This window comes from Canis lupus, chromosome 18 (assembly GCF_011100685.1).
Source record: "Canis lupus familiaris isolate Mischka breed German Shepherd chromosome 18, alternate assembly UU_Cfam_GSD_1.0, whole genome shotgun sequence".
Classification (NCBI taxonomy): Eukaryota; Metazoa; Chordata; class Mammalia; order Carnivora; family Canidae; genus Canis; species Canis lupus.
This window is the reverse complement of record NC_049239.1, coordinates 37192487-37206044: the sequence shown is the minus strand read 5'-3', so window position 1 is coordinate 37206044 and position 13558 is coordinate 37192487. Positions and strand designations below refer to the sequence as shown.

General features: G+C 39.3%; 1 protein-coding gene across 5 annotated transcripts in view; it reads right to left on the bottom strand.

Annotated features, from left to right (window-relative positions):
• Positions 1–13558, bottom strand: part of MPPED2 (metallophosphoesterase domain containing 2) — a 176111-nt gene that overhangs the window by 118674 nt on the left and 43879 nt on the right. For all 5 annotated transcript variants that reach the window (XR_005373414.1, XM_038563162.1, XM_038563159.1 and 2 more), the window contains exon 3: positions 8846–9027. Coding sequence is in view for 4 of the 5 variants with exons in the window: in XM_038563162.1 (XP_038419090.1) it covers positions 8846–9027 (182 nt within the window). In the remaining variant the exon portion in view is untranslated. The remainder of the gene's footprint in view (positions 1–8845; positions 9028–13558) is intronic.

Here is a 13558-nt window from a genome sequence, read left to right as displayed (position 1 = left end):
CTTCTCTGCTCAACTCAAATCATTTCTGAAACTTTTCACTAGGAACTGCTAAGGCATTTCACTAGAGAGTACTGTGTCACACCATTGTTTGGTTTTATTTTTCTTACTGAAGTATAATTGACATATAACATTATTTTAGTTTCAGTATATACCATAATGATTCGATATTTTTGTACATATTGCAAAATGATCACTTCAATATATCTAGCTAACATCTATAACCACACATAGGTGCAAAATTTTATTCTTGTGATGAGAACTTCTAAGGTCTGCTCTCTTAGCAACTTTCAAATATGTAATACTTGTATATAAGTATCCTAAAGTATATAGGATTGCACTATACTACATTCTGCTTTATTATATTCCACTGTATCATGTAACTATATTAAAGCATACAGTATTCTTAACCATAGTCACAGCATGTTGTACATTACATTCCCATGACTTATTTTATGGCCATTATGTAGTATCATTATTTTTTATTCAAAATGGCATATCTCAACTTGTCCATGTCACAAGCTCCAATGCCTAACAATTTGTATGGTTTTAAAAAAAAATCAGAAGGGGATCCCCTGGGTGGCTCAGCGGTTCAGGGCCTGCCTTTGACCCAGGGCATGATCCTGGAGTCCCGGGATTGAGTCCCACGTCGGGCTCCCTGCATGGAGTCCTGCTTCTCCCTCTGCCTCTGTCTCTGCCTTTCTCTCTCTCTTTCTGTGTCTATCATGAATAAATAAATAAAATCTTAAAAAAAAAAAATCAGAAGCCTTAAATGTGACAACCATGCCTAGAAACCATTACGTGTTAAGAGTTGAAAAAGTAAATTGGAATCTGCCATTGATAACCCAAGCTACAGGCTGGTGTGCTAGAGTCTGTAAAACAGGAGCTAGTGCACAGGAGTGGTTCCCAGAAGGACGACAGATGGTGACACTGGAAAGGAGAGTCAACACTGACCGTCCCAGGTTCAAGATCAGAACAGGAGGGAGATGACAGGAGACTGAAGAGACGGATAGGAAAAGGGAAGTAGTTCAGAGGTAATTAGAATCTAAGGAGCTGTCTCTGTGTGTTGGGTCTGGGGTGTATGTGAAGGAGACAGAGGCCAGCAGGTCACTGTGGCACAAGAGACTGTAAGGCCACTTTCCCTGAAGTTCTGCTGTCCCAGGGAGTCAAAGAAACACACCAACAGGAGAGGGTGAAGTCAATGGCACACTGAGTAGTGGAATAGAGCAATTAACATTTACTGAGTGTTCACTACCTGTACACACTGGGTATCCGTTATATTATCTAACCTCACAGCCATTCTTGTAGGTTAGATACATTAAGCATTAATAATTCTCCTTTAACAGATGAATAAATTGAAGATCACAGAATTAACAATATTGAGATCAGGATTTAAACACAGAAAATAAATAAACAAACAAACAAATAAATAAATAAAAGATAAATAAATAAGTAAAAAATAAGGATTTAAACACAGGCAAAGTCCAGTATTCACACTCTTAACTTTATACCCTACTGTCTTTTTTATACATTAACACACACACATGTATTCATACACCACATAACAGGATGCATGCCAGCTGTTAAGAGAAGTTATCTGTGAAATGTAAGATACACTGGTGATCTTTTATTTTTCTGTACCATGATTTACATTTTTTCTACAATGAGTATGTAAGCTTTCACCAGTAGAAAAAGAGTCTGTATTCATTTTTAAAAAGCCCTTAGAAGATTTTTCTGCCATTGAAGACATTCAAAAACATGTGATACAAATTTCCAAATACTACTGAGAATATTGGGGGAAATTATAATCTTAATAGAGGGAAATTTGACAATATATAATAAAATCATGTTTTAAGTTATGTATCATTTAGACCGACAATTCTCGTGCTAGGGAGATATCCTACAAATATAACTTAAGGATGTTTGCAGAGAGAGAGCGGGAAAGATGTTCATCACACCAGTGCAGATAATACAAGAATCAAGATATCTCAGGTGTCCAGTAATAGAGATCTGGCTAAATAAACCAGAGTGCACCCACAGCAGATTGCTATGCTAATGCAGAGCATGATGTGTTAAATTTTTTAAAGTTATAGGATAGTACACATAGTTGTAATAATTTTTTAAAATAGTCATTAGACAAAAAGCCTTTAAAGGGTGAATGCCGCCATTGAGAAGATTCAAAAGAGAAACAGAAAGTCAAAAAATTTCTCTCATATTCCTAATAAAAAAGAATTACTCCAAAGATAGGATTGTAGAGGGATGTATATTTTCTACTTTGCACACATCAAATACTTGATTTTTTATAATATATGTGTATCTCATTTATATTAAAATTAATTCTTTTTGGGGGAAAAAGCACTTTAACCATATTTATTGATGTGGAGAATTGTGATATATTAAGATGAAAAACACACAATAAAACAATACTACTATAAATCTCTATTTTGGTAAAAGGTGTGTGTGTGTGTGTTTGTGTGCAATTATCAATAGAAAACTTTCTGTAAAGACAGTAAAATGTTAACCGTGGTTGTCTCTGGCCATAGGTAGTTTTATTTTCTTCTTTCACTTGTCTCTACTTCCTAAGTTATCAGGCAGGGACATGTATTACATGTACTATAAGAATAAAATAAATAGCCCAGACTGTGAAAGCTTTTCCTAAAACCCAGCTCCAAAACTCTGGGCCAACAGCAAGATCACTAGAAAAGGGACACAGTCTCCCAATCTGATTATTGTGAAAGAAGCCAAATCGATTTCTATGTCTATGATCTGTGGTGTTCGTTACAGTCACACTCTGTTATAACCATGCCTAATACAATGCTCCTACAAATATGAATAACCTTCTTCTTGAGATTTTCCTTGGGAACATTTTCATTCTTCCTTTCAGGCCTAGAGAAACTGAAGCGCAAAGCTATTATATAACAACCAAGACCAAAGAAAAGTCCTAATGGAAAGATCATGGCATTAGTGCTGTGCTAAAAGGGATTCTGACCGGTTAGACTGTCACATGTAAACTCGAGGCTGAAACAACAGGCCACCCCAGAACCCTGTCTAATTATGATAGGAAACACAACAACAACAAACCCTTTTTAAATATTTCTGCGCGTTATGTAGATATCATTAACAACAGCCAACTGGGTGTTATAAATACTTTGAGGAGAAAGAGAAACAAAAGGAAAGGAAAAAGAAAGACATTTTACATACGGAACTACATAATTTTAAAGTTTGAGCCAAAGTACGGGCAGAAAAAAGTCTTGTACCTTTATGTTCATTCGTTCGCTCCATGATTCCGCAACCACTTTTGTGCACTATGTTTCAGGCCCTATACTCAGAACTGGGTGTACAAACAGTGCTCATTAGGCACAACACCGTTGTCTGGTAGGGAAGAGACAAGCAAACAATTACAGAACCACCATGAACGCGTAATATGCACATGCCACATCAAGAAGTCTACCAAAACCATTCTGAAGGTGAGAGGACAGCAGGGATGAAATCGAGTGGAGAGTGAAGAACAGTAAAGAATACCAAAGAGGCAGAGATTGCAAGAACTCAGGGGCAAAGTGAAGGAAGACCACACATGGCCCAATGCCTCACAAAATGTACCTTTGCGCCTATCAGTGGTTCAAAATTTACTACCAATAAAAATACTCACATGGTACCTAGCAAGCATTTTATAGTTGGCAAGTTTATTTTTAAGCCAAGGCTGTGATTAGGATGCATTTGTGCCAAGATAAAAAAGAAACTGCTGTAATGGTTGAGTGGCCGGGATCCCAGGTCAGCTCAGCAAAGCCTATTCATCTGTGACATACCTGTAGCATATCTGATCTAATGTATTAATGGGACAAAAGGATCTAAATATCACCGTAAAAAGAATTTCTTTGGGAAAGATTTATCTGTCCCTCTTTCCCATAGCCGTGCAGTACCTGGCAATAAGAAGCCACATGTCTCTCTGACCCTGGGCTGATTCCCTTCAAGACCCATGGGCAGCAGCTGGGTAGGAAGAAGGGTAGGTAGGTGGTTTGTGGGATCAAGGATTCGGGTGTCTGGTCAGCCAGACTTGGGAGAAGTAAGAAGCAGGATTCTGGTGGCTCCCTCAGGATGGCAGAGATAGAAATTCAAAGTTGCATCCTCCGACCCACAGCAGAGATTTCAGAGGAAAGGGGCCAGTGGGGCAACAGCAGCAGCTGTCAGACTATAACTGGTTTTTTTTTTTTTTTTTTTAATTCAAGGGTTCGCAAGTGGGAGAGACTGGCCCACAAAAGAAAAGATTTTCAGGCTCCAGTCAGTGGCTATTCATTTCAAGGACTGAGATGAGTGCATTGGAATGCTAATGCCACAACATAATTTAGACATCCCTTGGAGCCTATGTGCCGGCTTCATCTTCAGAATTCTCTATGGATATTTACCTCCTTGTCATTCACTGCCACTGGAATCAGCCACACCAAATGGTAAGAATGCTTCCCCACCTCACAATGTCCCGCCAACAGCCAACTCCTATTCAAGAGGCTGTGCCATAAGACTGTTATAACATGACGTAAACCACCTTAGACCAGTCAGCATCCGTATGTGTGAGTGTGTGTGTCAAAGGAGGCAGTTATTCAAAGAACCACTATTTTACCCAGGATACAGTCCCTCCAGCAGGGATCCTAAGCCCCCCATTGCAAATAGAGAAAGACAGGAGGACACGCTCAGGAAATGGAGTCTGATGGACCCAGGTTCAAATCCTGAGGTTACCTTCTAGTTTTTATGATCATAGATAAAGGAACTTCACCAAGGCTTGGTTTCCTCATACGTATTAAAGAAACTAACAGCTTACTTATAAATAACAGGAACTACTTCATCAGTTATTGTGAGGACAACATGAACGATACATGTAATTGGGGGAACGGGGAACTGGTATACCTACCACCCACAGATAGTACATGTTCATTCAACCTCCCTTGTCATTCAAGTTCTAGTCTCTATGTTGCCATCTATTATCTGAGTAACCCTGGATAATTTATTTAACTTCTAATCTCAGTTTCCCCTTCTCTCAAATGAGGAGAGAAGTGGAGGCCTCTAATGTCCTAGCATTCTGTCCAGTAAGGGAGGCTTGTTTTCAGCTTCTACTCGTAATACCCTTTGGGGCTCCCTCTTAGAGTCTAAATCTCTCTTTAACTCCATGGTGCCAGCCCCTTCTAGTGTCTGTTTTTTGGACTTTTTGCCTCTGGCTCTGTTGTCTTCCTCTATGCTAGTTGTTGAAAATTGTCCACAGGCCAGGGCTATGCTAAGAATGGTCCAAGCTTTACCACAGAGTACATATGCACAACTATCATAGGGTATGTTATTATTATGACACCCATTTTACAAAAGAGAAAACAAAGGCTCAAGAGTTTAAGCAACTATCAAAGGTAGGGAATTCAAAACTGACTCCTTCCAGCTGTTTATAATCTTTACACGATATACTACCTTTCCAAGTCTGACCATACCACCTAGTTTGAGCTCTATCTTCTTATGACCCTATGCTGTGCTAGCTTATCTCATAAATCACTTTGTATTAATAACTTTCTGTGTTACACCTGCCAGATGGCCTATGTATGAATTAACCAGGACCCATCATTTCTGGACTAACAGGGAAGTCATGATGGGATTCCCAGGCCCTGCAGCTGGTAGGTCAGGGTGAGACTCAAGACAGGCAGGGACTTAAATATATCTTTCAAATAACAGCACGTGGTCCAACAGCTACTCAACTTCCACATGAAACTGCTGGAAGCTACTGTGTTTTAGTTCAAGCCTAAACTGCAAGCTTCCCAGCTGCTCGAGGCCATTCATAATAGCTCAGAGTGGTAACAGAAAAGTGCTCATACTTTGAGGTTGGACAACTTCAGGTTGACTAGTCAAGCGAACCTGAATGGATTTCTCTGATAACCTCTCTGAGCTTATTTGTTACATGATTTTGGGTAAGTTACCCCAACTGAGCTTCAGGTTCCCCATCTGGAAAATGGGATAACATTTGCATCTTTAGGGGAATGACTTGGGGACAGAAGGAATGCCTGGCCTGTAGTAGAAACAGATTAACCTGTTGGGAGAAAAAGGAGCCCGGGGGGATGGTCAGATTGTTTCCAATAATAATCAGGACAATCTAGAGAAGAAAGATAGAAATCAATTCACTGAACTTGAAGTACCTTCCAAAATCTGTAAAGACCCATGCCAGTGAGAGCTGGACGCCCTATTACGACAAAAGCCCTAGACAGATTTGACCCCTGACTCTATTCTACTAGGTCATCTGGCAACTGTTGCTAAAGCACTTTCTTCAGGTGAGAGGCTCCTGTTAAACCAAGTGGTAGAGTGTAATCTCACATCATCTCTCACTCTCAGAGCACCATAAGGTTGCCAGGGTAACTGAGCTATTCTGGTCCTTCCCTATGGGATCCCAACTTCATCCATATCCCAGGGGCTCCCTTTGGCCTCATGTTCTACACCCCCTTCTGAGGCCTCTGACTTCTGCCACACAGATCAGAGGGGAAATGAGAAGAAAAGGAACTGACCGTGCAACTGGACCTTAGCATTTTATTTCCTTATCATTTTATTTCCTTAGTTACGGCACATTTCCATTTACAGAGTACTTTCCCTTATAAAATCTCCCAGTGTTTACTTCTAATCTACTAAATAACTCCTCTGACCTCTTCTTGTTTTTACCCTTTAAATATCTGTTGATGGTCCATTCACCACATTCCCCATTCAGTTATTAATGGCCCACAAAAACTTACTAGCAGCAATCATTTACTGATTAATCTGCACAACAATCCAGAAAGACAGGTAGTATTAATCCTTAGTTCTGCAGAGGGAAACCAAGGGGAAAAGAGAGGTTAACTCAGTTGCCCAAGGTCAGTGGCTAAACAAGATTATAACCAGGATCTATCCTGTCTTGTACTTCTATAAACACTTCCCACAGTGCTATTCCCTTTCTTTACAAATCAACATTGTCAAGGCAGCAAGACCATTTCTGCATTGAGATTCAGTTTCACAGAACAATTTACAACTGTCAAGATTCAAGCTCAAGTAATTTTGCCCACTAACAGTTCATAAATAAAAGTTGCTAAAATTAAGAGACAATAGTACTTGAAACCCAATTTTATAAAGGCAAAAGAGAAGTGAAAAGATCTGGATTATAGGCCCAGGTCTGCCACAAGGAGACTCTGAGAGAGTCACTTAACTTCTCTATCTCTGAGTTATCTATAAAAATGAGATTACGCTGAATGTTATTTAAGGTATCCCGCTGTTTAACATGAGAGGACTGAATAACTATTAAAACAGCACAAAATATAAAGCTTCAATATCCAATACAGCCGAAATCATGCTTACATTGGTAGATCCATTCATTGTTAATGAAATACACAGTTACAATCCCCTTGGAAAGCAAGATGCCAATACACAGCAAAAACCATAAAGAATTTCATATCCTTTTACTTAGTAATTTAACTCATGCAGTGCTTCACCCTGAGTAATAAGTCAATAGAAGCAAAAAGACATACACAAGTGGAAATGCAAATTTCAGTGCTAGGTATCAGAGGAAAAATTATCAATATCAATATTCATTTTTAGAGGAATGCCTTATTAAATAAAAACATAGAACAATATTAAAGTCATGTTGCTAAAAGGATGAACATGAAAATTATGCAAAGCCCCTGAAAATCATGTCAATACTTACTATTCAATGAAAATAGCCAGAAGTAAAAGAGCAGATGCACACTCTGAGGTTAACTATATAAAATGTGGATAGCTGTGCAAGGTCACAGGAAAACTCAAAATAGTTATGTTAGTAGCTAGGCTTATTTTTAAAAATATTTTAACTGTGGGTAATAAATGCTGTTTTTCCATTAACACAGACATTTTATCATTTCATCAATTATTTAAAAATTTCTCAGCCCCTGCTTTTTAGTTTGATGAAAAATGAATTTTAAACTTTCTGCCTAAATCTCCTGAGTGATTTTTATTGGCTGACATATTATTCATGACATTATTCTTCCGGAGTGATTTCTGCTTTTTACTATATAATTCTTTAGTGTCTTTAGAGATTCTAAAATCTCAGAACCCTTGCCTTCTTTCCCTCACCTAAGAGGATTTCTTTAAAAAGATGTGTCATCAAATCTAGCTATGAATAACCCCATGATTGCCTTGTAATGCTAATATTTGGCAACTGTCTGACCCAGAAGCCAATATTTTTCCATACCCCTGACCTGCAGGTGCCTCTACAGTAACCACAAAGTTGCCATTATCCTTTGCTTGGTGTATCTAGGGTGGTTTCATATTCCAAGTTGGGGGAGCTTTACAGCAGGATAACTTAGCATTTCAGGGGTTTTAGGACACCCTTTGGTTTCCTTTGGTTCCCTTTAGGAAAGCTGCCCTCAAGCAGCACTGTGCTAGGACCGTCCCTTCGCAGGACTTTTACATCCTCCTCCTCCTTCATTTCTTAGAAATGTTCTCTTACTAGTAGGTCATTTGTACATCTTTGCTCATAATATCTGGGAAAGATTGCAGAGCCAATGAATTAAAAATATGATTCTAGGTCTCATGTGTGCCAATGAATGCCCTCATTAAAGCAGCATGAGTGAGATGAGATGGGTTTCAAAGCTTTCCGTCCCTTTGCCCCAGAGCCTCTGAGGCCAGGCACTGAAAGGATGCACAGTAAAATTAAATATCTAAAAATTCATCTTTAATTAACAGAATTGGATTAAAGCTAGACACCACCGCATATCATACGAGAAATGGCTGAGCTGGCTTCCAAGTGCTCTAATTCAATTAGGACGCAGTGAGTGACACTCGGACGGGAAAGGTTAATTGGGGGCACCAGAACGCAATCATTCCTTACCTAACCAGTCATTAAACTTCTTAACCTCTGAGGGCAGTCCCAGCTCGGTGAAATCGCCTGTGTGGAGAAGGATGTCCCCATAAGGCATCTGGATACCATCTGTTCTGGAGTGTGTGTCTGAGATGCAGACAAACCGCGTGTGGCCCGCTGGTTTTGGAGTGTCATATGGGATGGGGTCGACCCTAAAGTAGACATAACAGATCCCATAACAGTTAAATATATTAGAACCCTTGTAATTGTCATTGCATATACATATCGACTGTTACCTGTGAACACACCCAGACAAACTGATGCAAGGGCAGAAGGGCCCGTTGTAACAAGGGAGACGTTGGGATACAAAGGAGAAAGCATTGCCCATCTACAACTCCATTAAGCAAATTCAAAAAGGCTTACTTACCTGTTAGGAGAATGAAAAGGAAAGAACATCTTACATGGAGAATCAGAATCAACCCAGGAAACTGATAGAGTGATTAATGGTGAAGTTTAGGGATATCGAACCCCAACTGGGGAAGCAAAATTATGCTATTTTCTCTCATCATGCTCCAATTGATCCCACTACTCATTAAGAAATGGATAACTACATTTATTCCTTCTTAAACATGCATAACTTAAGCAGTGAACTAATTTACGGAGAACACTCTGCATGCGCTTTGCCAACCGAGATGTGGAAGATATAGGTAGTACTTATGTTTAATTTCCTTTCCACAACCATTCAACACCTGTATCTTCTTGTTTTTGCTAAGTGATTCACAAATCAAACGGTGGGGAGAGAAGGTGATGCCAAAATAACAGGACTTAAAAACACTGAACGTTAAAAAGAACTTTGTCAAGCTCCTCTTCACCACAATGAATTACCTGCAGTCCCAGTTACACCTTAGAGGACTTGCTACGCTCAAATGCCTTGGGCAAAGATTCTATTCAGTACAAATAGTAAGCCTTTTAATGGGTGTGTATAGCTCTACATATGCATTAATATATGTATAGTTTTAGAGACCTAAGCACTGTGAAATTACACTAGGGCATACGAATCAAAAGGCAAAATGATCAACCCGAAGCAAAGAAAATGAAACAGAACCGTCTCATTTAATTGAGTGTAACAAAGTGTGCTAAATAAACTTGGTAAAGAAATGCAAATCTGACTCTTCAAGCATACAGTTTTAATTATTTAAGGGGTTTGTAGCAGAGTTAAGGATGCTTTAACTATATTAACTCTACACTGACAGCTTCCTTTAATTTCTCTGTAGGAATGTACACTTCTTTTGGATTATGGGTGAAAATAAGCAGTTATAAAGGCAAAGAGAAGGTCACAAGAGAGGCAAATATGCAATGCAGAGATGAGAGTGTGAAACATTAAATAAGGAACAATATTTCATGTCACAGCCCCTCCCCTGATCGTTAACATGCAGCAGAGAGCACAGTGGAAGCTCAACACGAGAGCCCCTATATGTGCTGCCTCTACCGGCTTTGTTTAATTTTTCTTTCTTTTTTCCACATTTTATTATTTTTTTTAAAGAAATGATTTGTTTTAGCAATGGAAATTTTAGTGAGGAGAATAAATGACATGGATATACCACCCGGGTAGTCTCGCATTTCTTTAACAGTTAATCTTTTAGCATAATTTTCTCATTGTCACAGAAGAAGGAAAAGAAGAAGGAAGAAAGGAAGCAAGAGGAGAGAAAAGAGAGAGGATGGAGGAGGAGCGGTGAACTGGTTAACGTGGTGGGTCTAATTGGAAACCCAAAAAGAAAGTTTAACTTCTGCAAAAAATTAATGAATTTTTCCTGTAAAGGTTAGAAATTAATAATGCTATTACCATGGAGATAGATATTAGATACAGAGATCTAATACACTGAGATCTCATGAGTAACCTGGAAACCCTTCTGATCATATCCGATGTTGACTTTTCTATATACATAAAAATGTTTGGTGTCTTCCCTTCCATTACTGAGATTCTATTATACTCAGTCTTAGTGGTTCCAGTCTCATTAATATCTCCTGTCTTCTAAAAGTAGTTTCCCGAGAGAATGAATGACTGTTCTCTGCAGCAGACTGGAAGGGAAAAGCCAAAGTGATAATAATATTCTGTTCCCATGTCAAAAGTTAAGATGCTCATTGGAATGAGACTGTGCACATTGATACTTAATCCACCAACATTTGAATGAAAATTAAATAAATATCAACCACTGGAATTCTAAATACATGAATAATTCAAATATATATATATGTATATACACACACATATCAATATATCTTCATTTTCTAGTTCTCAATCTAATGGTAATATACAGACACTGTCCTAGTTCCTCTCTTTTCTGTAACTCAGTTGAGCTACAGGCACAACTACGGCCATCAAAATCCTCTACAGATCCATCGGAGTTTATCAGAGGGACAAGCATTATAGTTATCACTCTGAATTTATCAGACAGAAAGTAGCAGCACAGATATAAATCCCTTATTATGAATAGGCCCCTATTCTGTAACTTCTACTCGGTTTAGAGAAGCAAATCATCACATGGTACATAATCTGTTTCCCATCTTAGTTCTAGACTGGACAATAACTTTCTGAGGTTACTGATTGGAATACCAGTCAATTTTAAGTGGCTTCCACTTCCCTCCCCACCTTCCCACCTCCTCCAGAGAAACATTTAAATGTCCAACAGAATTAACAGTGAAAGAAAGGCCAAGGAATAGAAAATTAGAGGGGAAAGGGAAAAGGGAGAAAATGCATCACCCTAGATCTGAGCTGAAATAACGAGTCAGAAGTACACAGGAAGACTGTCAGAAAAGGCTCACACCAATATCACCAGTCTGATGTCACCAAAGCAAATTAGGTAAATGTTTAAGAGAGATACGGAGGATACATTCAAGGTAGAGGCTTGGGGAAGGAAGAGTTATAAAGAGGCAAATAGAGAATTTATATACATCCTCGGACCCAGAGACACTGATGTCCTTTGTTACCCACAGGACTCAAAACAAGGCAAGAGATGGTTTCAGGAGCCAAAACAGAACAGCATGTCAGAGCCACGCTGCAGGATAACATGACAAATGTTACCCCAGGTTCAGAGGAAGGAAGACATTTCCACCCAAAGACATTCAGACTTGAAAATAAGACATCAAGTAGATTAGGCAAGTTGCAGCAGATATAATTAAAGTTGAGACAACCCTCGGGAAACTACTATTTCCAAATTGGGCATTTGGTAAATGCTTTGAAAATGAAAGTCCAGGCAGCCAAATATTTTCACTGTAACAGCATGCCTAAGGGAGACCCCAACAACCTTTAGAAGATCGACCTGTTCACATCATGGGAAGACCCACAGACTACATTTTCCCTCTTAGTTAACTTCACTGCTTACTGTTTATGCTGCTGACTTCTCAAATGATCGACCATTTCCCCTAAGGCATCATGTCAAGTATGCTAGCAAGTGAGTATCTTACCATGGCGATCTAACCCCCAGAGCCAGATTCAAATATCACAGTGAGATTTGCACGTACATTTGAGCACACCCAGGGGAAAACAAGATGACTTGGGAAGATGAGAAGAAAACAGAGCATCATAAAATCACAGAGCTGGACAAAATTTTAAAAGGCATTGCGTTCAATGCTTTGTATGAAGCTTGAATCCTTCCTACCTCATTTCTGCCTAACTGACACCCAAGTCTTCTTCCCAAGGTTTCCTGAGGAGAGATCCTGAGTTTCCTCCTCTTTCCACACCCACTCCATCTAGTTCTGGTTTGCCATAGTTCTTCTTGCTAAAGTTTCTGATTCAAGATCTACACCTCTGCAAGTGCACAGAAAGCTCACGGTCCAAAGAGACTTGGCCCAGAGCCCGAAAAACTAACAGTGTTGGCTGAGGTATTTGCTTCTGGCAAGTCATTTCATCCTTTGGGGCTTCATTTTTTATTTCCCCTCATCTGTAAAATGGGAATAGGAATGCCTAATATGCTATGATGCTATGAGGATAGAAACTCTCAAAGACTGGGTCTGGCACATAGCACATGCTCCGAGAGCAAAGATGCGGAATGATGTAAGAGTGAAGTATGCTGGCCTGTCTGGCTTTGACTCTTGCTGCAGATTTTTTAGCAGTGTGACACCAAACAAGGGGCTCAACCTCTGTGTCTTAGTTTCCTCACCAATAAAATGGATATAAAAATAGTACCTCTCTCATAGGATTGCTGAGGATAAAAACAGGTGTCATGTACTAGAAGCATTTAGAACAGCCTGACACAGCAGATACTCAATAAGCAATTTTTTGTTTCACTAAGTAGTATTATTTTTGCTATTATTAGTAGAAGTAATATCTTGTAGTTTCTCTGATTTCCATCTCTTCTGTTACAAGGAGGTAACAGCTGCCACACAGGGACTTTCTGAGAGTTCAAGGAGGTCACATACACAACACTGGACACTGTCTGAACACATACCCCACCATCAAAGCAATTATTTCCTTCCTCCTACTTTCATCCTTAATCTTAACTTTCTGCATTTGAAATACCAGAGAATAAGAATCCAGTCCCCTTTTCCTTTGATGGCTCTTCAAATATTTGAGGACAAGTATTATAACCCCCTAATATCTTCTCCACTCTAATAGAGGAGCCCAGTTTCTTCAACATTCTCTTGTGTATTAAGATTTCCAGGGCCCTCGGAGCCCAGCTGGTCTCCTCCTCCATATGATATGATTGGTCTGAACGCCTCCCTGTGAGGTGTTAGAATTCATGG